Genomic DNA, 26,165 nt, shown 5'->3' with positions numbered 1-26,165 from the left:
TGAGTTTTTGTATTTCTCATTTCAGGGATTCAGCAGTGTTATTTTATTTACAATTGCTGCAGGTTTACCTGCTGTGAAAGGTGATTTCTCTCCTAGATGCTCCACTATTGCTGCTTATTCTAGGTATGAACAGAGACTCTATTGGAGTATGTAAGATTCATTATAAATTTTATCATCTGTATTTATGGTATGGCAATAGATACACCAGCACAGGTAAAGCCCCTCTTTGGCACTGTCGCATTCCATTTAGACACATTATCCAGTGCGCTGCTGGATTCCACTTAAGCACATTATCCAGTTCCCTCTGCATCATAAAAACCACAGATGTCAGTCAAAGCCATTTGCCCACAGCAGGTCTGTAACCGAGCGTCTTTGCACCTACTCGGGCCGTGAAAGAGTTTCTGAATTAAGCACAGGAATGGATTACACTGGTTTAGCAAGCTCATGCCCAGTAATTTCTGTGTGTGCGCGGAAGTTGGTTCTAAACACCTGCTGTAGACAAACACAACTTCCAGTGCCCGAGGCGCTCCCGCCGCCCGCGCTGAGGGCCCGCAGCGCCCGCCCCGCCCCGCGCCGCGCCATTGGCCCGCGCTCCGAGCTGCCGGGCGCTGATTGGCTGGCGCCGGTGGGCGCGCGGGCGGTGAGGGGCGGGGCCCGCGCTGAGGGCCCGCGCTGAGGGCGGGCGCTGCCCGCGGGTGCGGCTGCTCGCTGCCGGAGAGCCGGCGGCGCGGTCCGGCCGGGCGTGGGGGTCTCCTGTGTCCAAAAGGGGGTTCTGTTTCCTCCTCAGGGCTGTCTGAGCGTGCCGGAGACAGGAGAGCTGTGAGGTGTCAGCACAGGCCTCAGCGGAGGCCGTTGCGTTCTTGTGTTGGAAAAAGTAATTTAAAATCACCCTATATTTGTTATTTCTGTCTTACTTAGTACAGGAATAGCTAGGCTGTGTTCCCAGTTGCTATTCTACAGAAGTCGTTTCTTATCTTTAGTCACTGTTTGCTTGGTCTATATAATGTCTGGGATGGGGAGACCAAAGCTGCATGTTGTTGACTGTAGATGGTTTGGTTGGTGTAAAATAATTCATACAAGGCATGAACAGGTTCATTGCTTTTCTTAAATGTTCAACAATGCAAATACTTTACCTGCCCTTGAGTATTAAGACACTGTTTTCAGAAGCCTCTGACACCCAGATCTTGCTTTTAGCTGGTGACAGTCACTTTGCCATCACTGTATATATAATCAAGAAGACTTTTTCCTGTATCATTTGTGATATTTGTGTTAAATGATTCAATTTACCATTTTATGGTGAGGCCTTTATGGAGTTTTGCTGTTGACTCACCTGTCCCAAATAACCATCTGTGCTCTTTCCTTGCTGGGAAATCCTGAGGGTCGTCCCAGGCCCGTCTGTGCCTCCAGCCATGAAACTGATCATTCCTTCCTCTCTTTTGCTTTAAGTAATTGTTTATCAATGCAAGAAAGTTTCCTTATAGCCCCATTAAATAGCTTTTATGTAGCATTTATACTACTGACAAACTTTGGAGTTTGTAATGTATTTTGACTGATTGCCAATGTGTTTGCAAAACCTCTTTAAGGTGTAAGTGATGATTGTTATTGTTCCCTTTTATGCAGCTGAGTTGGTGAATTGCAAAAATGCCAGCCAGGAATGAGTTGCAGGTATGTGCTGATGGAGCAGAATGAGTATTGATTGTTTTAATTACTGGCATGCAATTGCAAGTAAAGTCTTCAGTGTGGCAGTGCAGTGTGGTAGGAAGAAATTTTCCTTTGACATAGCTTAGTGCAAAGTAGCTGGGTGGAAAGCAAGAGGAACTGGAAGTTGTTATTGATGAAAATAAATTATATACATTTGGCAGAGATTAATCAACTGAGGTGATGCTTAAAATGAAAATGTTGAAATCCAGTTATAACTGATTTAGAAAGAATAAAGGGGCGAAATGCCTGAGGTAACTTGGAAGTGTAAATATTAAATATACTGAGTAAGGGGCATTGATACAACAATCACTTCTGTAGGAATTTAGTTGTAAATGAGGAAACATTTACAACTAAAAATAGCTAGTTAAGGCAAATAATTAAATTCTCAGTGCGTAAGTATTTGCAGGATTAATGTATTGAATAAGGTGCTCTATACTTAAGGTTTTACATTTAATTATTTTGTGATTCAGAATATTTGCTTCAAATGCAGCAGGTGATTGTGTAAAACTTGCATCGAATCTGTGTTAATTAATGTGTTGTATCAGTGTTAAGCACACAGTAATACAGTTGCTTTGGTTTATTGCTTACAGTTTGAAAAGTTAATTGACGAAGCTACAAGAAAAAAGGATTTCCAATCCTTAGAACAATTTCTGGCCACAGATGAATGTGAAAATGTCTCTCACAAATGCAGCAAACAGTTTGCCAACAAATTGGACAAGCTTCTCTGTTGGGTAATGTAATCATTGCATCAAAGTCATCTACACCATTTTTGGAAGAGACTGAAAAAGATTTTTTCATTTGGCTTGGTTGATACCACCACTTGATTTAAGAACCCAAAATAAAATTTAAGCATGAAATCTCTCCTTTAATCTGCAGTTAAGGTGGCTTTTGAGAACAAAAAAGTCATCTGGTTAATTAAATATGGGTTCTTGTGGGACTTCACACTAAAGTTTATGTTGTAATTTCAATTTCAGGCACTTGACAAACAAGAAGTCAGAAGCATTTCTATTTTGCTAAATGCTATTCAGAAATGTGCGAAAAAAATCAGCGTAGCAGGAGAAGATGGACTCCCAGCAATGATAAAACACGGTCTTGTTGGAAGGATAAGTAAAACCATAAAGCATCTGTGAACTTCTAAATAAATATATGAACATCAATGAAGTGCATAAGCTGAGCTTAAGTGCTTCAGTGCTGAGCAGCTCAGTGTTTGATTTGGTTCTTGATTGGGTCAGAATTAGGAATTTCCCATAACTTTGCAACAAACATTGTTCATATATAAATGTTCTTTGTCAAGGCACCCCTTATAAAGGGATGCTGCTCTATCCCCGTGAGGGTTTTGCAAATCATGCAATATATAATTAATTTAGATATGCTTCCAGCAATTAAAACAAGATGATATATTTTCATACAAGTTTGCTATATTGCTATGGACTCAAGAATTAGAATTTCCTGGTGCTGTTTAATTTTTTCTGGTTAATTCCCACAGCAGCAATTTTGTACCTGCTCTTTCAACAGATTTTAGTGCTGTTCTGATTATTTGGTGTTATTTTAACCTGCATGTTAGAAACATGAATCATTTGTAACTCAGCAAATCCTGAGCAGATACCACTTCCTAACTGCTTTCACGAGAGATTTCACTGGAGAAAATTAATGGCAATGTCAGATGAGAGTTACTCAATTGCCTTCTCAGCTGCTTTAATAATAAACAACAAAACCAGGGTGATGATAACCTTATCCTTGTATTCACACCTAGAAACAACATTCTTTCATTCAGTCATTATCAATTTTCAGCTGTTCTGTCTGTGGTGGCAGATGTCAAAGTAGATCTCCAGTTCTTGTGTTAAAAAGTCCCTAAAATCCCCTAACTTTGTTTAGCCTGAGTGAAAAATTTCAGTCTGGGGCCAACATCTGCTCAGCAGAGTAGTGATGCTGTTGTTTGAATCACTGTGGAGTTTGTATAGATTTACTTAAGTATAATACAAACCATTGTCCTTTCCCAGGCTATTAAAATAGATTTACCTTTATTTTCCCTTTACATGGTCCATTGGTTTGAAAAGTTAAAAGGAATTTTGGTCCTCAGAGGAGATGAAAAGAATGAAATGCTTACAAGTCTGGCTGAAGATTTCTTCATCATGTTGCTGGTAAAAATACATTGATAATAAAATTTATTTATTAAAGTAACCAATAACAATTATCAAAGTAATTGTTACCAGTTTAGAAATAAAAGGACTTTAAAATGTGTTTCTATTTAATATCTTCCTAAGGTTAACATTGCAATGACTTCTGAAATAGATTATAAATCATTTGGGATAAACAGTTTGCTGTATTCACACTAATTTCTCTTCATGGCTGACATCATGAAATAAATTGAAAAAAAACCAATAACGGTAAATGCTCAATGAACAAAAATTTTTCATCTTGATCAAGTTTTGTTTACATCCATTATTGGTATTCTAGTCCAGTTAGATCTGTGAGTTTTCTTCTCTTCATAAAAATTTTTGTCATTGGTGAAATAATTTCAGTAAATTTAACTGAAATATAATTTTGGGAAAACACACTTTTTAGTAGAGATCATCTCTTAGATTCTTTGTTAAGGACAAAATATCTTCAAATTCTTAAATGCTTTTTGATTACTTTCTTCAGATATATGTTGCCTGACCTTTTAATGCTGTAATATTTTCTTTATCAAAATGATGTGTTTTGGGTTTTTTATTGCAGGCTGTGTGTGATAGCAGACCTGAAGGTGAGCTTAAAAAGCAGAAATGATGTTTAAAATGTCTCTCAGAACACGGAAAGGACAACATTTCTCATTCCTGTGACATGTCAGCTTTAGTTTGAGGTTTCTCTATGGACAGGGTTCCTTGTAACTTGCTGTTGTCAGTAATAAAAAAGCACTATAAGTCTCAGAGATGGCAAATGAACTGAATTATTTTTTAAAAAAGGTGGTTCTAAGGTCCTGTCACAGCTCAGCACAGCACAGTGACCCTTCCTTATTGACCTTATCCTCATGAATGTCACCCTGCCCTTACCTTTCAGTGTGGCACTAGAGAAAGTCCCTACAGACTGTTTGTTGTCATGACCAAAAGGGAAGATTCATTTCTTTGGCCCTGGGGAGAAAAATTCCACCACCTGAATTGTATCTCAGACAACTGAGTTATAGGATTGACCAATCACCTTTAAAAATTAAAAATCTCCTGCCCAGGGGAGTTACACAGTGATGCACAGGAATAGAAACATAGTTACTATAAATTGAAGTAACTATTCTGTTTTATATATCACTAATCCTATATAAAAAGACAGACATGCTGTATTTTATTTCTGAATGAAAAGGAATCCTTTCCCAAATGTTTATGATGGGGCACCCTAACAATACACTCTTGACAGCTCTTTGAATTATTTCTTTCCTGCTTTTTAGGTAAAATGCAAATATTAGAAAACTTTGTTCTGAGAACATGTTACCTCATCACTGATGCAAGAATTAATATTTATGTTCAGCAGGAGGTAAACATCCTTCTTTCTAAGCAGCAGTTTTCTGGTTAGTGTGTTAACAGACTTTGTGGAGAGAGTTATTTAACTGGGCAGATGCTACAAAAAAGAGAATATTGTAGTGCTCTAGGATCAGAAGGATTGTTTAATGTTTCTCTGGGAATGTTTGGATTTATTCATATGTTGGGGCTGTTTCAGATTACTGACCTACAATTTTTTTTTTTTGAGAGTAAGTTATAAAATAGTGATAATAAAGTTCTGGTAGGAAAGCTGTATAAAAGCAGAGGAAACAGTGTGCTCTACAGCTGCTAGAAATAGGATTAAGATTGTTGGTTGTAAATTCTTTAGTCACTTGCAGGAAATTTGCGTTCCTTCTAGTACACTCCAAATTTCTCCTGTTTATTTTAGTAACCTCAGGTTGTCAGGGTTTTTTTCCCTCTAAAGAAAGGGAAAGTTATAAAAAAGTCTTCTGTAAAGGCTACTTCCCTAAAGGAATGGCTTTTTAATGCTAATTCAAGGTACACTTTAGCTCAGCAATCAACTGCAGACAGAACTCTGGCTTTGAAAGATTTTGTTTCTGTATTTAACCTATTTTTTAGCAACTATTGTTCACATTAAAACTAAGTAATTCATTGAAATTGAGGTTGCTTTAGTAAGATAAATACCATTTAGAACTCATGTAGAACTCGTCTCTTCTTGTTTTGCAGTTACTTAAGCCTGTTGCTTTCTTCAGTGGTATGAAATATATTACAAGGGCCAAAAATAAGAATAACTCAAGCTTTAACAAACTTACGTTATATTTAATCTTGCTCCCTTTTTTCCACTCTTCGTAGGTAATAAAAAAACTGAATTTATTGCTTGACAAGATCCCTCGAGATGCCAGGAAAAAGATACTTTCTACAAAGGAGATGTTACTTGTCATGTAAATGATCTTTAGTATAATTTTTATATCATTCCATCATTTGCAGAGGGAGGCAAATGGGAGTAAAAACTGGGAGGCAGTTTTTACTAAGCTGTTGTGCAGATTGATCCCTGTTTAACTCAACTTCTGCACTTGCTGTTGAATTCTCTGTGGACAGGTATTCTCATGGGTTATTCTCCATTAGGAGCCTGAATTTTCCTCTTTCCCAGTCTGGATCAGGCATCTCTTCATCCCAGTTGTCATAAAATAATTAAACTCCTATTTGTAAGAATGTGCTTAAAGCACAGTGAATCAGTCGCTGGAAGGTTCGGTTGTTCACACTGGAAATTGTTTTACAGCAATTCAAAAAAGCAAATAAAATCAAAATTGTATCTATCAGGTGATTCAGGTCCCCCAGCAGTGCTCCCAGAGGTATTTACCCCTTGGAAGTCTTTCAGTTCCATGGAATCAGGGGTTTGTCTCACACATTGAAAGTTTATAATAAACCTTTACTCTGGGCCTTGTGTTGCTGTCACTTTTTGATGCAATGTTCCTTTGTTTGGCAGGAGTGAAATGGGGAGGACAATTTTGGATGCTGGAGGTGAGCATGGGACTTAATTTAGTATTGAGCTTCTTAAATATTAGATGCAGACCCATTAAGTAACCAGAGAAGGCGTTTTGAAGCTGCAGAATGTTGTGATTCGAGTTATCTGAAAAATTTAAATATTGCAGGAAAACAAGCTGCAAGCTGAAATGTTTTTGTGTGTTCAGCATAGGGGAAACGTATTAAAGTTTTCAATTCTTCTCTAGAATAAAAGTTTTAAAATAGGAAAAGTGATAAGGAAGTCAGTCTTTGAGGCTGTGAGCTGTGACCATGGGTAGTAGTACTGTAATTTCCCTCAGGGATCACTTTGGTATCCAGCAATTTCCCAGCTCAGAGAGATCAAAGTTGAAAACTTTCTCTTGTTTAAACACCTGGTGTGGCTCTGACAGTCTGTGCAAGTTTGGTTGGAGTTCATTTTGAAAAATAAGTTGTTTAGTCATCGTTATTCCCATACTTATTTTTCTAATTATCCTTTATGGGTTACATATTTGGATCTAATAGAATCTAGACTATGTTCAGCTCTGCTTACGCCAGTTTTCTCATACTATTTTTCACCTCAGTAGTTATTTAAATCTCCTCTTGTGTTGTGCTGCAGATTATGACACACAAGTGGCCATCACAGAAGCTCTGTGCAGAATGGTGGCAGAGAAGCAAAGGGGAGAACTGGCCTCCCAGTGGTTTCCCATGGAGTTTGTGGCCACTGCATTTAGAGGAATTAAAGATTCGGAGTTTGAGACAGTAAGTCACACAAAGAATATTTCTAGGGAGGGAAACTTCCATTTTACAATTGTTTAAGAAAGTTCTATGTTTTAATAGGATTGCAGAAAATTTCTTAACCAGGTGAATGGCATGCTTGGAGACAAAAGAAGGTAAAAGTGATTTTTTTAATGCTAAGGGTTTTTTTGGGGATTTGTTTTGGGTTTTTATGTTGTGATTAAATTTCATGTTACATCCTTGGGGGAGAAATTTACTTTGGGATCTCTAAGTCTCTAAAGTGTATGAAAACAAAATCCATTTGCTGTGTTCAGATCTGCAAAATTTATTTACAGCATTGTAGAATACTTGAAAAAATATCCTTTTCTTACAGGGTTTTTTCATATCCATGTCTAACAGCAGCTCTTGATAAATATGAGGTAAGGTACTCTGCCTTCTAGTTAGGAAAAAATAGAGCTAAAATAAGATCACGTTTTTTCAAAAGTATACAAGTAGACATGGACTGAAAGTTTGTCACAGGTTCAGATCAACATGAAGCTTCTTAGCTGGTAGAAATCGGTGCTCTCTGCTCTTGTATCCTGTTCTTTTTGTTTTAGCTCCAGATACCACTGGATGAAAACCTGGAAGCATTTTGGATTGATTTCAATGTTGGCAGCAGAAGTATTTCTTTCTACGTGGCAGCAGAGGATGCAGTAAGCTGAGATTTGTCTCCTGCTGGGTTGTTATGAGGCAGCAGATACGCATTCCTTGGAGTGTGTCAGATTTTATTTCCCCATGTTCAACATGTTGAACTTACTGTGTGCATTCCAGTGTTGATGAGGCTAAAAAAAAATCCAGATTTGCTGATATTTAGATCGGATAATTTCACAGTAATGACTTTCTAATGCTGTTTGGAAATAGCTTAACATGTACACAGTGAGCAATAGTGAAGCACAAGTTCCTGTCACTCTGTGTAACAGATGTTTAAAAGGTTGGAAATTTGTCCTCACTGAATGACTTTGATCTCTGGATTTCATTTAATTGTAATATAATACTTCTCTTTCTTTCAAAATGTGTTTTTCATGTAAGGAGCTTCAGTGGGAAACCGTCCTTATACGAGAAGATGATGTAAACATGTACAGCCTGGAAGGTATTTGAACTCAAAAATGGGACCTTTTGTTGTATTCTTACTTGGGTTTGCAAACTAATGTCAAACTGATTAATCTAAAAGTACTGACTTAATCTAGCAAAGCAGAATTCTCCCTTAAAGTATTGTAGGAACTGTTTTTATCAGGGACAAAATTGCACTGCTGTCGCATCTGCACTTTGGGCATGCAGGTGTGATTTTATGAAAATAATTTCATAATCTTGTCTTAGAGTTATTTCAATACAAAGTAAGCCATAAGACAGTGACAGATAATATTTCTTTTGATCTAATTATAACAGTAAATATCTGTAATTTGTTTGCAGCTATAGTAAGTAATCTTCAAAGAAAATTCTGTGGAATAATATACAGAATAAGTATTTCTAGAAGATTAAATCTTAAATTGCTTCACTAATAAAATTATTGTAGATTAGGGTAAAATAAATAAGATATTAATCTTAGTACCTGAACTGAGGAATCTGTCATGTGATTACAAACATTATATGAAATGAGATGCTGTTAAATTGAAATGAAGTTGCTTTTCAAATTTTGTTTTTGTCCAGAAAAAGGTTCAAGGAAATTATTAACAATAGATTTAAAAAGCCCGATGAATGTGGGCACTCTCGAAGGAGGGAAATTTCTTTTATATTTTGATTCTATCTTGGAAATCAAAGATGTGACCAGAAAGATTTACGGATCTCATAAATGTAAGGTAAGATTTAAACACCTTTTTGAATAGTTTTTAATTGATTCAAAATCAGTCTCATTGCCATATAAATGTTCCAGCTGTGATTATTGGTATCTCTCCATACCAAGAGTTTCTAATTAACTGGTACAGAACAGCAGAATATGTTAAGCTTTGGGAAAGGTGCTTAATAAGGACAAGAGGAAATTATCTCAAGTTACACCAGGGGAGGTTTAGGTTGGATTTTAGGAAAATCTTTCCACTGAAAAGGTTGTCAAGCCCTGGCACAGGCTGCCAGAGCAGTGGTGGAGTCCCCATCACTGGGGTTATTTAGAACACAGTGGATGTGGCACCTGGGGACATGGGTTAGTGGTGGGCTTGACAGTGCTGGACTCAATCACCTGAAATTGGTGATTGGTGAAAAAACACCATATCTTAATGTCAAATATTGCATATTTAATTTTCCAGAAACACGACCTGGTTGCTTACAAATACTTTCAGAAATTATTCATGAACTATCTTGTTTTGCAATGCAATTACCACTCATGAATTTACTCATTTAGTAAAACACTTCTAGCAAGCCATACCTTACTCCTTACTGCTTGTAACAAGCTCTTTGTCCTGAAGTCTCACTGACTGAGGAACTCATGAGGGATGGAAATGCTGTGAATTTGTAGCATCTGTTTTTCTCTGTAATCTGATTTCAGACACTTATGATCTCTCACTTAAATATTTTGTGTCTTGTTTAAAATAAGAGCAAAATGTCTATTTTGACATATCCCTTTGCAGGATTTCAGCAAAAAGCAGTCTTCATCAATAGCCGAAACAACTGTTCACATCGTCTTTGATGAAAGTGGATCCCAGGTATTTTACCTCAGTGTGCTGAGATGGTTTCTTGGGTTTGTATAATTAGTCTGATTATTCATAATTGATAATTGTTCACAGTGAAAACAAGGACTTTAAAATATCAATAGGCATAGATAAGTCTAAAGCCAGGCAAGTGGTGTCTAGTATGTATGTATTGTTTTTCTGGGGAAATACTAATATCTAAATCATAGAATAAAACAGACATATGCACAGAGGAAGTTCTTTTATGTTCACTGTTACTTGAAAACCCATTCTTGTACCAAAATTAGTAGTTAAGTTGGAAGCTTTTTAAACTAGAAGTCTGTAACCTCTGAATTTTATCAGAATCTCTAGTGGGTGATGTGTTACTTAGGGTGAAGAAGTTGCTCTGTGTATTAGTATAAATATAAAAATAAGACATTATAAAATCCTGATATTGTATACAAATTAAAAGAAATTAAAATAATTCTATAGGTTCTGGTACCAGAAAGTCAATTGTCACCGGGTTTGAAAGAAAAATCTGGAGAGGAGGAGGAGAAACTCAGTAAGTACAAAACTCAGCAACCTCCTGGAAGTTTGAGGACTCAGAGTAAAAATAACGGTCAAGAAAAACCCAGAGGTGATTCCTCCAAGGTAAGTAGGATTGTCAAATCAAAAAGGAGTAGAGAGAAAATGCATGTCAGTTTAAATATTTGTAATATTTAATATTCTAACCCCTTCTTATTTGACAGTTAGAATATAGTTACTACAGGGTTTGATTATTTTTCTTATGACTTGACACTAAACTATAACAATCCTTTTGCTAAAAAATTTGTTAGTATTTTGAAACTGCAGTAATGTGACAGAAGTGAAAAGGAATTGTTAATGTTCTTTAGACAACAGTGTTCTGAGAATTCTCTTTAAAGAGAAGTTTTTGAAGACATGCTCAGATGCCCCAGTATGGAAAAGTCAAGTATGGCCTCAGAGACTGCTGGGGAGGGGGTAAAAACTGAAATAGTCACCATGTCTTCATCGGGCAGCAGTGGGTGTCTTGCAGGAGTTTCTAAACCTATTTCTTCTTAGTTTGTAGCTTTGCAGAATCTCCAGGGAATCCCTTGCTGGGCAAGGGACAGGATTTGCCCATACTTCATTGAATTAATTTAGAAAGCAAAAACCATGAATCTCAGTTTAAAAATAACTGAAGTATAACTGCATAAAAATCGCATTAGCTTGATGTCTGCTGCAGCAGCAATTGTCACTCTAAAAATGGAAAGTGTCAAGAGACTCCTGGCAATAGATTTTCTGAATTCTTGTTCTGTCAGCCTTAAATCAGTGTATTACGGTCAAGTTTTTTCTGTTCCTCAAGATAACTCCATCTCATAAAAGGAAAGTGTCTGAAGCATCTGTGCTTATTCCTGGAACTACAGGAGCTTCCACAAGGAGTCCACTGGGTTTTGTTAGCACACGTAAGTTTGCAAGTGCTTTCAGGGCAAAAATGCACTTTGAAAATGGTCTTTGAAACTCAGGTATGAACTGTGATCCTTGGCAGAGCTGGAAATGAAAAGGAGAGGTTATAAAATCTCCTGAGCAGATGCTTTAAACTCAAAATGCTTAAGGGCTGCTTGCTCCTCGTCCATAGACATGGTGTAGGACAGGGGCTGCACTGCATTCCCAACAGCTGAGGGTCACCTGGCCTTTTTCCTGCAGAGCTGCAGGTGCTGGAGCAAGCTGAGAACTCAGTAAAAATATATTACAGGGAAGTCTTTAAATAGCAACCAACTATTTTCTACCAGAGCCAGCCTGTAACAAGCTTTGCTTTTGCCTCCAGACATCCACAGTCTGTGAGCTCTTAATCTCAATGTAACGTAGTTGGAATCAATGGAATTATTAAAGGTCCATAAGGGGCTGGTATGAAAAATAACCAGCTTTTGTTGGAGTTCATGGAATAGCTGTGGTTGTGGGCAAAACTCTTCTTGTTGTAATTGTAATGGGAGAGCTGGTGCAATTCTAACACATCTCTGTTTTGTTGCAGCCACTCCTTTTAAAGGGAGATTTAAATTGCCTTTGGAAATGACCAGCTCTACTAAAAGGTCTGACAATGATGCAATAAATGAGAGCAGAACAAAGAATTTCTATCAGGAACCTCCTGGAGTATGCATGTCCTCTGTAGCTAAGTCTTTTTCTTAGAATAACATTAATTTCTAATTTGTTCCTAATTCATATTTCAGAGAGCTAGAGTTTTACAGTCAGCAAGTCACTTTTAGAAAATAGTATGTTTTACTTTATTGCATGATGTTTTCTTGCCCTCTGAATTTCAGGTTTAACATGTTTGAAGTCAGACTGAGCTCTAACAAAATTAAGCACAATTTGCATTCGCTCATCAGTTCTGCCCCCAGAATTAACTTCCTATTTCTGGAACCTCAGTTCTTCCTTTGTGTATAATAGGAGAAAGGTGCATGCAATAATCTCTAGTTGATTATGCACTAGTGAAATAGCCATAAAACACAGAATACATTCAGCTGTGGTTATGAAATGTTCATGTCTTCAGCTTGTAGCATTTAAAGTGTTAGTGCATTTTTGATCAGGCATTCACTACTATAAAAAAAACTAAATAGGTGTCACTGACCTGCAGTTTAAGTATATTTTTGAGTGTTTTCTTCCAATTGAACAATGACTGCAAAATAATATTTTTATATTATTTCTGGTTGTGAATGTCTGCCTTGCTCAGATTCAGGTCAAGCCCCAGACTATGGGACTCTGAAGCATTTTTTGATCCAGCCATACTTTGAAAAAGGCTTTCATGTACAGAATGTTTTGTTTAGAGCATTTCTTTGGCTTTTATGGGCTGTAACTGGCAGTGTTACTTACTGTGCTTTTTAGAGGGGGCAGAGATGCACAGTAGACAATGAATTCTGCAAAACAGAACAGATCAGGAAGTCAGATACCATGAATGAGGCAAAAATACGTGAAAAATACAGCACTTCCATGAAATGAGAAAAAGAATGTCATGTTTTGTTAGGGAAAGCACAAGTTTATGAAGTTGTACTGCTTATGGTCCTACACTAATATTTCCTTTTGGGTGTCGTTCCACTGTAGCAAATGTGTTCTGAAGAAGTTTTAAAAATTTTACAAGAGGCCACAGAAAAGCAAACTTTAGGCAAGTAATTTTACAAGCATTGATAGTCCTTACTTCTAAAATTATTTTAATTTTTTCCATTTTCTTGGTCATAATAATTGACACCAAATTAATGTCTCATTTAGATGAAGTGCTAGATATTGTTCCTGATTCGCAGCCAGCTGGGAGAAGCAACAAACCTTTGTAAGTATTGGAAAAGAATTCCAAGTCACTCTTGTCACTCACTTTGAAGGGAGAATTTTCAGGCATTACCAGACCTAAAATTTTGGTTTTTGTTGAAATTTAAAATTTTGTTGAAATTTAAAATGCTTTGATACTCTAAGATATATCATCATTTTCCTATTTTATGATGTATGTTTATTGTAACTGAGACTCAAGTTCTGACAGTAAGATGGTGTCTTTGTTAGGCTGCCTGGTCTTTTGGCGACTTCTTTTGATAAAACTGAGCCATGGAAGAAAAGAACCTTCCCTCTTCCTGAGAAGAATATAACAACTGGGGACGAGCAAAAGCCAAATCCATCACGAGCATGTGCATCCCATCCAGGTGATGGTCACACTTGGTCAACTGTTACTCTGAAAAATAGATCAGAGAAATTAACTTGCAATGATGCTTTTTTCCCCCCCCTTTATTACTGTTGGTTGAGAGAACTGTGAAACAAAAAGCATTTATTCAGGTCTTTGAAGTACCTCTCCAGGTAAAGAAATTTAAAAAACAGAACCAAGACAATTAAGTTGATACCATCCTTAGTGGCAGTCAGAGTGTTGATCATTTGGAACAGAAACTGTTAAATACAGAGGGGAAAAATATTGAAACTACTACTGAACCATGGTTTAAAATATTTCTTTCAGCCAGAGTGTCTGACACATCTTTGCATACTCATCTTGCACAAGAGGACCCTGATGTTCTCCTCAGAAAAGAGACTTCAAATCCAAAACAGTCAAAGACAGTGAGAGTTTCTTACCTTTCCACTTGCAATTAAGAGAATTGTCAAATTTTCAGTGTTTCAGAATTGGTGGGTTTACTGTCATGGAAGGGAAAATGGTTTTCAAATGACTGTAATTTAATCCATGTAGGAGACATTTAATGAAGTTTAGGGGGTTGTTAGGAACCTGAAGTTCTGTGTGCAGCTTAGTTCTTCTGTTGGATGTTGAGTCTTAACCTGTTTTTATAGAAACCAAAGTCTAAAGAAATGGCAGATGCAGCCAAATCACTGATCAGTAAAATCAGTGACCGATACAAAGACAAGAGTGATGAGAAAAGCAAAGCAAGAGATTCCCTGGGCTTTAACAGGTATGATGTGAACCACTTCCTGTTGTGATGAGTCTGTGTGCCTCTGGCTGTCTCTGTGATGTACCGATGAATGCTGATAAATGAAAGGGGCTGGGCTCTTTTAATCCATCTTTTAACTGATGTTGTATTTAAATGCATGAATAAATTTGCTGGGTTTGATAAGGTTTGTGTTTATATAGGCACTATTCTAATGCATATATTCTAATGAGCATTTAACAAAATGTATCTTTATTTTTAGGACACATTTAAATAAATCCTGGCTCTCCAAGGTAACAGTGCTTTTGTTGGAATTGTTTTTAATATGTATATATATGGTGGTAGTCAGTAGGTGTAAAGGGAAAGTTAACAAATACCATTGAATATTAAGTATTTGTAGATGTTAATTATGCATTTGCTGCATATATGTTTTGCCATATTGAACTGTTGCTGATTATCTTCATGATGAAGATTTTGCTTTTTGAGATGACAGTGTCTATGCATGCACAGTCCAAATTTGACAGAGCAGCTAACTTTTCATTTATGGATAGGAAGAAGTTCAGGAGAGGACCCTAAAAACCACTTCTTTTCTTAATATAACTGCTGGTCATGTTCTGTAAGTAGTTACAACATTTTCAAACACAATTTCTGATTACTCACACCTGACTGTGAAATGTTCATTACTTCACTCACAAAATTGATCTCTGTGTCTGTTTTGCAGGGATGATGTCTACAACTTTAACATCAGTGGGTTTGATGAGCCTACAATAAAGCTTGGAGTAAGAAATAACTGCAACTTATATGTTATGAATAAGATAGAAAGGAAATCAGTCAAATGTTGTCTACTGAAAGTATAAAAAAGATCTGAAAATGCAAATTATATCAGTGAACTAAGTGGGGGAAAAGGTTTGCCATGTAAATACCTCTAGCATTCTCAGATATTTAATATACTCTGTCTTAAGATTCTGGCCACTTCAAGCTATGATGATGTTTTTCCTGAATTAAGAATTAAACAGTGTGTTAGGAGTATCATTATCTTAAATTATCCTGATAACGTTATTGCCATCCTTCTAATCCCCATTTCAAAGACATCTTTTTCCAGATGTTTGAGCAAAAAGAAAATCTAATGATGATAAAAGATGGTTTTGCTTCTTATGGCTCAGAGGAGCCTGGTGAATTGGGGAAGGTGGTGAAGCAGGTGGTTGGGAACTCTTGTGTTGCTTTGAGATACTGAAAGCTTCAGTCAGCTGCAGCTGGTTTTAACTGTGAGCTCTGATAAATAATTCTAAGATAGAAATTAATGACCATTAGTTTCTCAGTGTAATAACTGAGGAATAAAACCCTTAGCAGGTACTCTCTGGTAGCCCGTTTAATTTTGTTCAAGTTCTATAATAAATGAAAACCTCCATTTGTTTCCTCTCTATTTGCATTTTTAGATCCAAGAATTGCGTGTGACTGAACTGAGTGTTCATACAGAGACAAACAAAAAAGGGTAGGATGTTCTGTTTTGATTGCTGGTTATCCAAGTACAGCCTGCACTTTCCAGCAGGCAGTTACAAATTTCCAGGGAATGTTGCATGACAAGAATATCTTGGCTGTGTTGGTTTTTTTAAGCAATAAACACTGCTGTGTTGTCCTAGGCTGTTCCATGATTGTCCTTTGGGAAGGTGATATAAAGGAATGTGTTCCATGAAGGAAACAGTTCTCCTCATGGAATACTACAGGGAGAGAAACTCCTGAATAGAGGGGGATGGTTTTTGGTTAATGACCCTCCTGGAAATGGCTGTGTTGTTACTGTGTGCTCTTCCTGATAACTGGGAAACAAGCACAACCTTTAGGGTTTGAGGTGAACAGGTAATTCCAAAATAATGTGGAAACAAAAGTAGGTACCTCTGTTTGAATCTTTAGTCCACATATCATAGGAATAGTAGGAAGTTTTAGAACAACTATTTTTAAATGTATTGTGTAAAGGTTTTATTTCTCTAATTAAGGAACACAACCACCAGTAAATCCAGTGCGGAAGTGAAAGGAGGAAAAAAGGTAAGGGTCAGATTTTTATGGATCAGGATAACTTGTCTTCCTGCCTTTAAATATCAATTATGTAAGCAGACTACATGTAAAAACAAATCAGTAACTTAAGAACTTTTTTGGGTTTTGTAGAGTAGGAGCAATCGAGACAAGAAGCATCTCTTTAGTGACTCAGACACAGAAAACAGAGGGGATGACAGCAAGACAGAGATCAGTTGGCTGGAGGAATCCAAGAGAAAACCTAAAGCCCAGATAATTGATTACAGTAGAAATAAAAAATCAGGGAAACCAATAAGCACAGACAAAAGTAAGAAACCTTTTTCGTATTTCTGAAGAATGCTGCAGTAAGTTTGTCCTTAGATATTAAGTGCCCAGCATGGCATGTGCTGTGTTGCAGGTACCATATATTTTTGTTGTCTTGTTTCCAAGCATAAAGAATTTTCAAATTAGTTCTAATCATTTATAAAAATCAATTTACAGAAATTTTGTACTTTAATGTGGAAAACTGTTGGAGGATGGGACAGGTAGAAGTTGTTGTCAATTAAAAAAAATGTCTTTTTAAAAAAAGAATGGGCTGAAATCAGTTACTGAATTAATCAATTTGTGGGCATGAAAGTGATTCTGTTATTTTACAGCTAAAAGTAATGACAAACATTTGAATATTTCCTGATTTTTTTCAACCTTCTTGAATTGTAACAGCAGGTAAATTCTCGGAACCTGCTTGCCACGTGGATAAACCTAAAAGCAAAAATACAAATAAGAAAAAGGTAAGTGTAATTTTCAACTAGATTTTTAATATAGATTCAAAATCTCTTAGTTCCCCCAGAAACTTTTAAAATAATTTTTCATAAATATGGGATATTTATCCCAGATCATTTGTTAAATACAGTTTATTCTTCGCAAGTACTATATTCTTTTCTTGTAGTATTTAGCTGGTTTTTTAGGCATAAGTGAGTTAGAATGATTTTTGTACATTGATACTGTTTTTGGTAGAATGATGGTTGGACTCGCTGAGCTTTGGTAAAGTTAAACCTTTTTAGCTGCTCTGCTCTGAGATAATGCATTTCAGGTAATTAAACCAAGTTACCTGCCATTTTATCTTATATTTGTATTAATCATTCTTGTAAATTGAAGATGGTTTTATTCTTCCAAAGACAAACAAATGTAAACCCCAGAATTCAAAAACGGATGAAATGATAGTAAAATCCACCAGAAAAAAACTCCCTCGAAGAGCAGCAGCAACAAAAAATTACAAAGAGCCATCCAGTTCTGAGTCTGAGAGTGAAGAAAAGATTCCAACGTGCACCTCTAAGGAGAAGAAATCCAAAATACAGGTGTGTGGTTCCAGTTGATTATTAAAAATCCATTCCTGCCATGTCTTTCAAAGTAAACTCTGCTCTGCTTTGTACTTGTTACTTCTGAATTTTAAGTGCCCAACATGAGTATATTGAAGTTAATTTTATTATTTTTAATATTGCTTTTTTTTAATGATGTGTATTGAGCTGCTGAGAAAATCAGTCCTAAGGGATCTTCTTAGTTTCTCTTTCTGAGTATTACTCTGCTGCAAAGGACTACTGTGAGCTGTATTTTTCAAATGTGACAATATTTGAAAGTATCTTTAAATGGGAGGGTTTAGTGAGCCAAATCTTGTTGAGTTGATGTGATGCTGGTAATGCTGTGTCAGTACATTTGCTGAATATCCAAGTAGGATTTTTAGTAAATGAACACTGGTTGCTGAAACATTTTCATTGTTTTAGTATAACATGTCAATATACATGGAAAGCTTTATGACCTTCATTCATTAAGTCCTGAAGCATCAGTAATTGCCTCCAATAATTAAGTATTTCATAAGAATAGAAATTTATGTGTTGAGTTAAATTCAGTGGTTATTGATGTTGGAAAACCTGATTTGCTTATGGATTTAAGTACTTCTGATGATGGTCCTTCAGCTTGATCAATGGTACATATAGATAATATATCCATATCTCTCTTTATCAGCTTTTATGTGCTCTGTGGTTACAAAGATGTTTATATATAACGTTTTGTACTTTAATAGAAACATATGAATGGTGCAAACAAGGATTACAGGTGGCCAAAGGTACTGCAGATTGTACCTGTGGAGCCAAAGAGAGTGGATAGCTATGTGCAGAAAGCACTGGTCAAATCCAGGAATTCTGCAGAACAGAAGGAAGTGGAAATGCCTTCAGCTGAGAGCCCTGCCTCGCTTGAGACAATGAGATGTAGGTATTTTGTCTTCTAATTTCTAGCAGTACTGAATCAAGAAGTGGAGGTTAATTGAGGGTTATCACAGCAGTAAATTTTAATTTTATTACATGGTCCTAAAACAAGAGATAGCCCATAATTCCAGGTGCTCCACATAATTTAAGGAATTGTATTAGTATGTCACTGACATTTCTACGGGTTGGTGCAGTTATTTGACATCAGTGTAATATAGAAACACATCATGTCAGTGTTAGAACAAATCTGGTACTGCTGAAACTCAGAGAGGGAGAAAGGGGAACTGTGGCAAGGCCTGTGCCAAATTCCACCCATCTGAGGCTTGGAAATTCCTAAGGCTGGAGCAGGGAGCAGTGTGGGGCTTTGGCTTCTCTTGTGTAACTCCCGTTGCTGGCGCTGACAGTGCAGGAATTGTTTCCTAGGTGCTGACAGAGTGTCAGGAGATGTTACTCCAGAGCACAGTTCCAGTGAAAGGTCACTTGGTCTTCAGGAGTCGACACTAGAAGACAGGGAAATGCTAAACTCTGAGAAAGAAATCTCTCCCAGTGATTTCTGTCCACAAAATAAGAGTATGCAAAGTCTGGGTGTAAGTCAGTCCCCTGAGAGAGCAGTTACAAAGGTGACATTGGGAAGGAAAAGCTTCTCACCAGTTTTAACTGAAGCATCTTTGGTAAGAGCATTAACATTTCTCTAGAGCTGTTTTAACTGAAATTGTTCCATTCAGCTGCTAACGTTCTGTGCTTCTCCTCTCAATAATGTTTGGGGGTTTTTGTTCATGTACAGCTCAGCTTAACCACATATAAAACTGTCAGTGGCAAAAATTCCAAGGGAGCTGCACCAGAAACCTGTAACAATAATGAAGATTCAGGTTTCCAACGTTGCTTTTCGGACACGTTTTCTGTTAAAGGAATGCTTCAGGATATCACTAAACCTATCCCCAAAAACAAGGAAGAGGTATGTTCCTAAATGCTTTGCTCTTCAGAAGAGACCTGCAGCTCTTTGTCTGTTTTACCAGTTTACAGGTGGTGACATTTAAGGGACATCTCCTTTCAATCACGATTTTTTTCTTAATGTGTAGATCAGCTTAACAACATATAAACCTGACAGTGGAAAACATGCAAAGGGAGCTGTGCTGGAAACAGGGAATGACAATGAAGATTCCAGTCTCCAGTCTTGCTTTTCAGACACACTTTCTGCTAAAGACAAACTCCAGGATCCCACCAAGCCTCTCACTAAAAGTAAAGAGGTGAGTTAGTATATTTCTTGCTCTCAGAAGAGGGCTGCAGCTTGGCGTCTGTTTTATCTGCTTTCCAGGTGCTGAGGTTTAAGGGAAATGCATCTCCATATTAAACACAGATCTTCTTGGGACCTGCTAATAGTTAATTTTTAAATATTGGAGATAAATTAGATAATTATTTATCATATGGATACAATGAAAGAATTATATTCCAACAAGATCAGATACAATTCGTATTTTAAAAAAACAACAGGGAGTAAATATTTTCTTAGTAACCTCCCATAAAAAATAAATTATTTTCTCAACATAAATGTGAGTTTCTGATGGAGACTTCTAAAAGCAATTTAATTTTGAAGCTAGTAAATAAACCAGTGACTTTTCTTTTAGGATTGTGTACCACCATCTCCATTGTCTGCTTCCAGCAGGAGTAGAGTACGGTCTTGGATTCAAGAACCTTATGTCCCCATGGATGAGTCAGGTACAGACATTTAACACAAAAGACTTCCTATGTGTCTCCGTAAAGGTTAAGAAAAATGTTTTATTTAGCATAATAATATGGCCAAAGTTTTTAAATCTTGTTATATAGTTTCAGTATTATTCCATTTTTTATTCTTTTTCTCATTTTCTCTGCTGTTTTAATTATTCTTAAAAAACCCTGAAAATTAGACTCCAAAATACCGATTTAGTGAAGAGTTAGTTGTGTTCCAAAGAAAGAGGCATTCCCACTGATACTGGGGAAAAAATGGGGATAATGGTTTTATGAAGAAAAATCCCAGATTTGCTCATGAGTCAGAGTTCAGCTGAATGTCCCCTCTATAAATGTAATGGTTATTAATTTTTATATAATTCTCATGTTTTAAAGCCAAGACACATCTTCCTAGAGTTTGCATCCAATGGGTCAATAAAATCTTCTTTATCCTTCCATCTGATTGTTCTAAATAATGCTAAAATGCAGCACTGTTTCCATGTTTATGAAGGACCGAGTGCACAGACATACCTCAAAAGAACTTACCACAGTGACACAGAAAGCAACTCTGATGAGGCAGAAACAAGCAAAGAGGAAAAGAAAGGAAGGAGAAGAATAAGTTTAAAGCCAAAAAAATTATTTAAAACAGATGATGCTGCTACTTACAGAGGTTGGTCATGGACTGACAGTGCAAAATTTTAAAATAATGTGACAAATTCAAGTTTTGACAAGAAAATATAATATCCAAAAAAAAAAAGGCATTTTACATGTTAAAGCAGAGAAATAAAATATTCTAAATGTTTGGAGACTGGATCCATATAAAAAGTCAGAAAATTGATATGAAAATAGAAACTGGTTTCAGCCATCTAATGGGTGACATTAATTTATATATAACGAAAGCTGTCCTAGGCCCTGTGCTAACTTCACATAGGGGACTTTATAATACTGCATTTGACATTATGTTTTGTTTCTCTTCAGTGTCTGAAAGTGTCTCCACTCAATCTGTAAATGACCCGTCTGGTTTGGATGGGGAATTCTGGGAGCATGGTTGCTCAACCATCAGCATTTGTCAGCAGCTCCAGAAAGAATTTACCAAGAAAATTGAGGCAAGACCCTTCATGTACAGTATCACTCGGGGGGGTACATGAGCACACAGGTGACAGCTTGGCTTGCACCACACAATTACATTTTAAAAAAGGGGGTTTGCTGTGATATTAAGCAGTTACAGTACTGAACATACTACAGGGTTTTTTTCCTAAAGTGGAAATAATCTGAATTTCATGTTAAAACATCCCCATAGAACCGCTCCCGGAAAATGGATAATTTTAATAAGCAAACACTGAGAGCTGCCCATCAGCATTTGGCAACAATGAGTTACCAACTCCATGAATGCAGGTCAGTAATGGAAGATTGCTGTTAAAACATCCTTAAAATGCAGTGAATACCTTCTACAAGTAACCGGGTTTGTTTTGGTAGGATCAGGCAGCTGGACAAATTTCATTTTACTCTCACTGAAGAACTTGAGAAATTTGAAAAGGATTCTCAATCCCTGAAAATCATGGAAAAAGAATTCTTGGTTTGTATTTTAGTTGTTTGATCTTGAATAAAAGGGAATTCTTGTGGAATCTATAGATTATTCACTTCATCTTTAACTTAAGATCATTAACTTTGATTTTCAAAGCCCTTTTTGCTTCTAGTTGGGTCAAATTTCAAATAATGCATTTGAGGAGTTAGGATGCTCTTAGAATTCTCGGGCCACTCTATGTTTTCCTACATGTATCCACTATATGAATTCCTGTATGTTTTTCCTCCTACAATAAACTCCTACAAGTACTTTATTGGGCTGGTTTCTTCCAGCTTCTGTGGGGGTTGTGTAACTCCTGCCCCTTCTGTGTTTAGTCTGTTCTTGTGGTCATTTTGTTCATATTAGATATTAATTACTTTTAGTTTGGAAAATCAGTTTCTAATGATTAGCATCTATTAATATTTTTCTTTCCAGGCCTTTTGGAAAAAGCATTCGCACACTTTTAGTACGTACATGAAAAATGAGCAGCAGAGGTCAGTAGGGTTCACTAATCCTGGGGTGAGATTTGTGTTCTGTTCAGTTGAGAGAGAAGTCAGCACAACTCCTCTCTCTTCCATAAAGAGAGATGGTTGATGAGATGAGAAAATGAGATTAAAATGTTCATGTAATCTCCAGCTAAATTTCTCCACATACCTGAGGGACTGTTCCAGCAGTAACAATGATGGGGATATTTATCCATGCTTTAAATGCAAATAGACTGCCAACAATGGGCAGCTGTATTTGTGCTCTGTGTAGGATGTTCATATGTAGCAAAGCTGTTTGAACTGCCTGTATTTCTTTAGAATTCAGATTCTTAAAGCTTCATTTGAAAAGAGTATCTACCATTCTGTTCACTATGAAGAAAATGTTTTTACTTCAGAGGTATGGTGAACTTTTGCTTTGCTCATTTTAATGATTCCTCAATTGTATCCACAGATATAAGTACAGACCTTTTTTCTGAAGATTTTGTCCTCAGCATTATATTAATGATACATAAGTATTTTTGTAGTTTTTAATATTTATTAAATCTTCTTAATTTAAAAATATTCAGTGTTTATGCCTAGATTTCACCCATTCCAAGGTGTGTGCAGTTATCAGGACTTACACTGGGTTCTGTGGCTTTGTTTATTGGTGTTACTCATGCAAGAAAGAACAAATTTAAAACACACATCCCTTTCCACAGGCAGGTGGCTGCATGTGCATCTGTATTTCTTGGTTGTGACACATTTAGGGATGCAATTGTTTGCTTGAAAATGTGTTGGCAGTTGTGAGCAGAGGAGATGCATTCAGTGTCTTTTTGTAGATGCATCTGATGAAAGAAGACATAAAAGGACTCCAAGACAAATTTCTAAAAGAAATGGTAAATAAAGTTATCTTGTCCTCATTTTTATTTAGTTTTTGCTGTTTGAACACTAAATTACTAAAATTTTAATTTCTGGTTTTTAATTTATGTGAATGGACTCAGTTCTGAGTCTTAATGTTGAAAAGAAGCACATTTGATATGTTAAAAGCAGCATGTATAGTGCACCAGGTACATTAAATAAAATCTGCCTTTTTTCAAAAGCATGTGATAAATGTGGTGTGATTGATGTGATAAGCAGTGATAAAAGTGATAAAGGTAATTTTTTTGGACAGCAAGAAGAGGAGCTGTGTAATGTTCGCCGAGGATTGCAGGCCTTGTTTCAATCAAAGGCAGAATTCTGAAGTGATTTTTCAGATTCCTTCCTGAAATTCGAGGTGAATATAAACACTTTTGTAATGGAAAATTTGACAGCTTTTTCTTTTTTTTCCTTTTTTTTGGTCGCACTTAAGGAAACTACTGTAATGGAAGTTTATTTTCCTTAATAATACTAAAATCTGTGTGGATAAGACTTTTCCACTCACCAGTGAGATTTGGAATTATTTTACTGAGTCTCCTAAAATGTAATTTGTAATTTTCTTTTTAGCACATGCTACTTTTAAATAAGTCTTTAGCAATTTTTATAGGTTACTTAACTGACTTTCAGAGAAATGACTTTGAATTGCACTTTGAATCTATGTTTTGGGTCTGATCCAGAATACAGTCAGGAATTTTTTAGGGACCAAACCACCTGGTTTGGTCTCAGTGCTGTTTGTTGGATTTCAGTAGGATTTTCTAAGAGAGAACACTCTCAACGCTTGTGCTTGAACTGTTTGAACACTGTGTTTGCAACTGTGTTGCAAATAGTTGTATTAAACAGGTCAAGAGAAACAGATAATGTCTGTTGGGTTTTTTACACAATGTCATTTCTATTTTCCTTTAAATCAGTAAGAAGTCAGATAAAGCTGCTGTTCAAATATTTTGGGTAAGAATTTGAAAACCACAAGGCCGTGTTGTCTCTGGAAATGATTATACTGCAATTTCCAGTAAATAACTCAGTCCACTCATCCCATTTACGTAAGCGTAGGGATGTTTTCTGAGCCTCTGGTTTTTGTGTGGTTTGGAGTTTTTTTGAGCCTGTGCTCACTGTAATCTCCACTAGATGGACTCCGTGAGATGTTAAACTTTTCTTTGCCCTGGTCTGATTGAATTTTATCGGAATGAAACAGGACTTTTCTTGTAACTTACAAGGTTTTTAAAGTGCACTGCAAGGCCCAAGTTCTTTTCTTAGTGAGGCCATGTTGGAAAGATAATACAACAGCCTTGTTTTTAGTTAGTGATAGGAACTGTGCACTGCAGGCCTGTTTCTCTTTCCTGTTGGGAAGAAGCTGCCCAAGAACAGCCTCCCTGAACCCTCTGAGGTGTGATCCCAAATTGCAGCAGGAACCGAGCACAGTCCATGGCCCAGGGAGTGTCCAGACCCCTCCACAGACTCCCCCAGCAGCAGGCAGGCAGTGCTCAGTGGCTCTGGAATTGTCACGAGTTGTGTCTCTCCCAGGAGCAGAGCAGAGGCCGGGCTGGCTGAGGAAGGAGTGGAGAGCGCGGGAAGGACGGAGCCACCCAGAGCTACCCCGGGGTTCAGGTGCAGCAGTGACACAGCTCAGGGCCATTGTTTGACATTTAAAAGCTGCTCTAAGTTACCCTTACAATGTTTTTCATTTTATTATGTTTTTCAATGTAATTTTAATGTGTTTTATATAATCTTTATTACCAGTGGAAGCGTGTGTCACTGCTGAACAGGAGTGTTCTGTGCATGGGTAATTAGCCAAGTTTAGCTTGTAGTTAACAGTGGCTCATCTGCTCTGCTCAAATTGAAAATGCTTCTTCTGCTGAAGAAACTTCGCTCTCCTTTCTGTTTATACTTTTTGTATATTGCAGCTGGACTATCATTATATTGTTGTTAAGAATTAATGCTGTATTATTAATAATAAAATGATAAATATATTTATGTTAAAAGGCTAGTTATGATGTTACATATTTCTGTGAAAAGCCAGCAAGTTAAAAAATTTCAATAAAGAGGAAAAAACACATCTTTGGATCAAGTGATGGGGTCATTCAAGTCTTCAGCTGATATTCAAGTAAGATAAACATTAAAATGTTGACACCGCTTCTCCCAGGAGCCCTTAGTTCCTTCTCCCATTGCACTGGCACAGACTTCGTGTTGCACTGTGTGTCCTTACCTTCCATTCCTGCCTGACAGTTTCCCCAGGAGCAGCTCTGGTTCCTGGGATTCCGTCCCCACCTGGGACAGAACAGACACTCTGTGTGGGGACTGTTCCCACCTCACAGCAATTCAGTAGTAGTCTATACAGACACTTTGACAGACTGCATTTTATTATTTTCACACTTCATGGAGATCATCCCAATGAAGCTACAAGACCGAGAATGCCTTTTTCAAGTTTTTAACATTGAATGACTCCCTAGAATGGTAGCACTTCAGAGTCTTGCAGAGAAATGTTTGTCTTGTGAGTGAATTCAGCATTTTGTTCTGACTGATCAGGTGTGGTTAACAGCTATCAATGTATTATTCTTCTCCTCACAAGTTTTTTCTTTTTTTTAGTAGTACTGAATAAATCCTCAGGTGCTTCTCCATGTCAGGCATTATTAAAATGTCTGGCTTTACATTTTTCTCAACGAGTTCTATTTGCTTTGTAATTAGCATTTAGTAACTTTTTTCTTCTTACTGTCAAGAAAGCATTAAAACCATTTGTTTGCTAAACATCAAAGTACATTGTTACATTTCTGCCTCTGGTTATCCAATTTAGTACTTTTGAGTAACAGTGAACCAAAC

The 26,165-nt window shown here is 36.8% G+C and overlaps 1 protein-coding gene across 7 annotated transcripts; it reads left to right on the top strand.

Annotated features, from left to right (window-relative positions):
• The first annotated feature begins 686 nt into the window (after nucleotides 1–686).
• On the top strand, nucleotides 687–26,075 carry SYCP2 (synaptonemal complex protein 2). 7 transcript variants are annotated; one of them, XM_042045830.1, is made up of 46 exons: nucleotides 687–874; nucleotides 1,621–1,665; nucleotides 2,292–2,432; nucleotides 2,676–2,804; nucleotides 3,738–3,842; nucleotides 4,420–4,444; nucleotides 5,117–5,202; nucleotides 6,021–6,109; nucleotides 6,655–6,689; nucleotides 7,288–7,430; nucleotides 7,509–7,561; nucleotides 7,780–7,825; nucleotides 8,003–8,098; nucleotides 8,475–8,535; nucleotides 9,093–9,241; nucleotides 10,004–10,078; nucleotides 10,535–10,693; nucleotides 11,406–11,505; nucleotides 12,072–12,190; nucleotides 13,136–13,196; nucleotides 13,301–13,358; nucleotides 13,583–13,719; nucleotides 14,025–14,122; nucleotides 14,348–14,466; nucleotides 14,705–14,735; nucleotides 14,994–15,058; nucleotides 15,164–15,221; nucleotides 15,879–15,934; nucleotides 16,434–16,482; nucleotides 16,603–16,777; nucleotides 17,173–17,237; nucleotides 17,625–17,804; nucleotides 18,527–18,710; nucleotides 19,131–19,378; nucleotides 19,492–19,662; nucleotides 19,787–19,954; nucleotides 20,333–20,423; nucleotides 20,923–21,081; nucleotides 21,390–21,517; nucleotides 21,712–21,806; nucleotides 21,888–21,987; nucleotides 22,411–22,469; nucleotides 22,779–22,857; nucleotides 23,279–23,335; nucleotides 23,611–23,712; nucleotides 24,873–26,075. In XM_042045830.1, exons 2-45 carry the CDS (start codon nucleotides 1,642–1,644, stop codon nucleotides 23,677–23,679), a joined length of 4,395 nt encoding a protein of 1,464 aa, XP_041901764.1. In that variant the 5' UTR covers nucleotides 687–874; nucleotides 1,621–1,641; the 3' UTR covers nucleotides 23,680–23,712; nucleotides 24,873–26,075. The 7 variants fall into 7 exon arrangements, with proteins under 7 accessions (XP_041901764.1, XP_041901754.1, XP_041901791.1 ...); XM_042045820.1 differs by having other exon boundaries at nucleotides 17,170–17,237; XM_042045857.1 differs by lacking the exon at nucleotides 20,923–21,081 and having other exon boundaries at nucleotides 17,170–17,237.
• Nucleotides 26,076–26,165: the final 90 nt, after the last annotated feature.

This window comes from Corvus kubaryi, unplaced genomic scaffold (assembly GCF_017639235.1).
Source record: "Corvus kubaryi isolate FWS band 111438036 unplaced genomic scaffold, C.kubaryi_AGA036_p1.0 134, whole genome shotgun sequence".
Classification (NCBI taxonomy): Eukaryota; Metazoa; Chordata; class Aves; order Passeriformes; family Corvidae; genus Corvus; species Corvus kubaryi.
Note: the sequence above shows the minus strand (reverse complement) of the source record. Positions and strands in the feature narration are given on the sequence as shown.

Bases quoted from the DNA above. Each gene is read 5' to 3' on its own strand.
- SYCP2 (XM_042045820.1), top strand. From the start codon at position 1,642: ATGCCAGCCAGGAATGAGTTGCAG. The intron at 6,110-6,654 runs GTAAATGATCTT...TTTGTTTGGCAG, and splicing joins AAGGAGATGTTACTTGTCAT to GAGTGAAATGGGGAGGACAA. The intron at 14,123-14,347 runs GTGAGAGTTTCT...CTGTTTTTATAG, and splicing joins ATCCAAAACAGTCAAAGACA to AAACCAAAGTCTAAAGAAAT.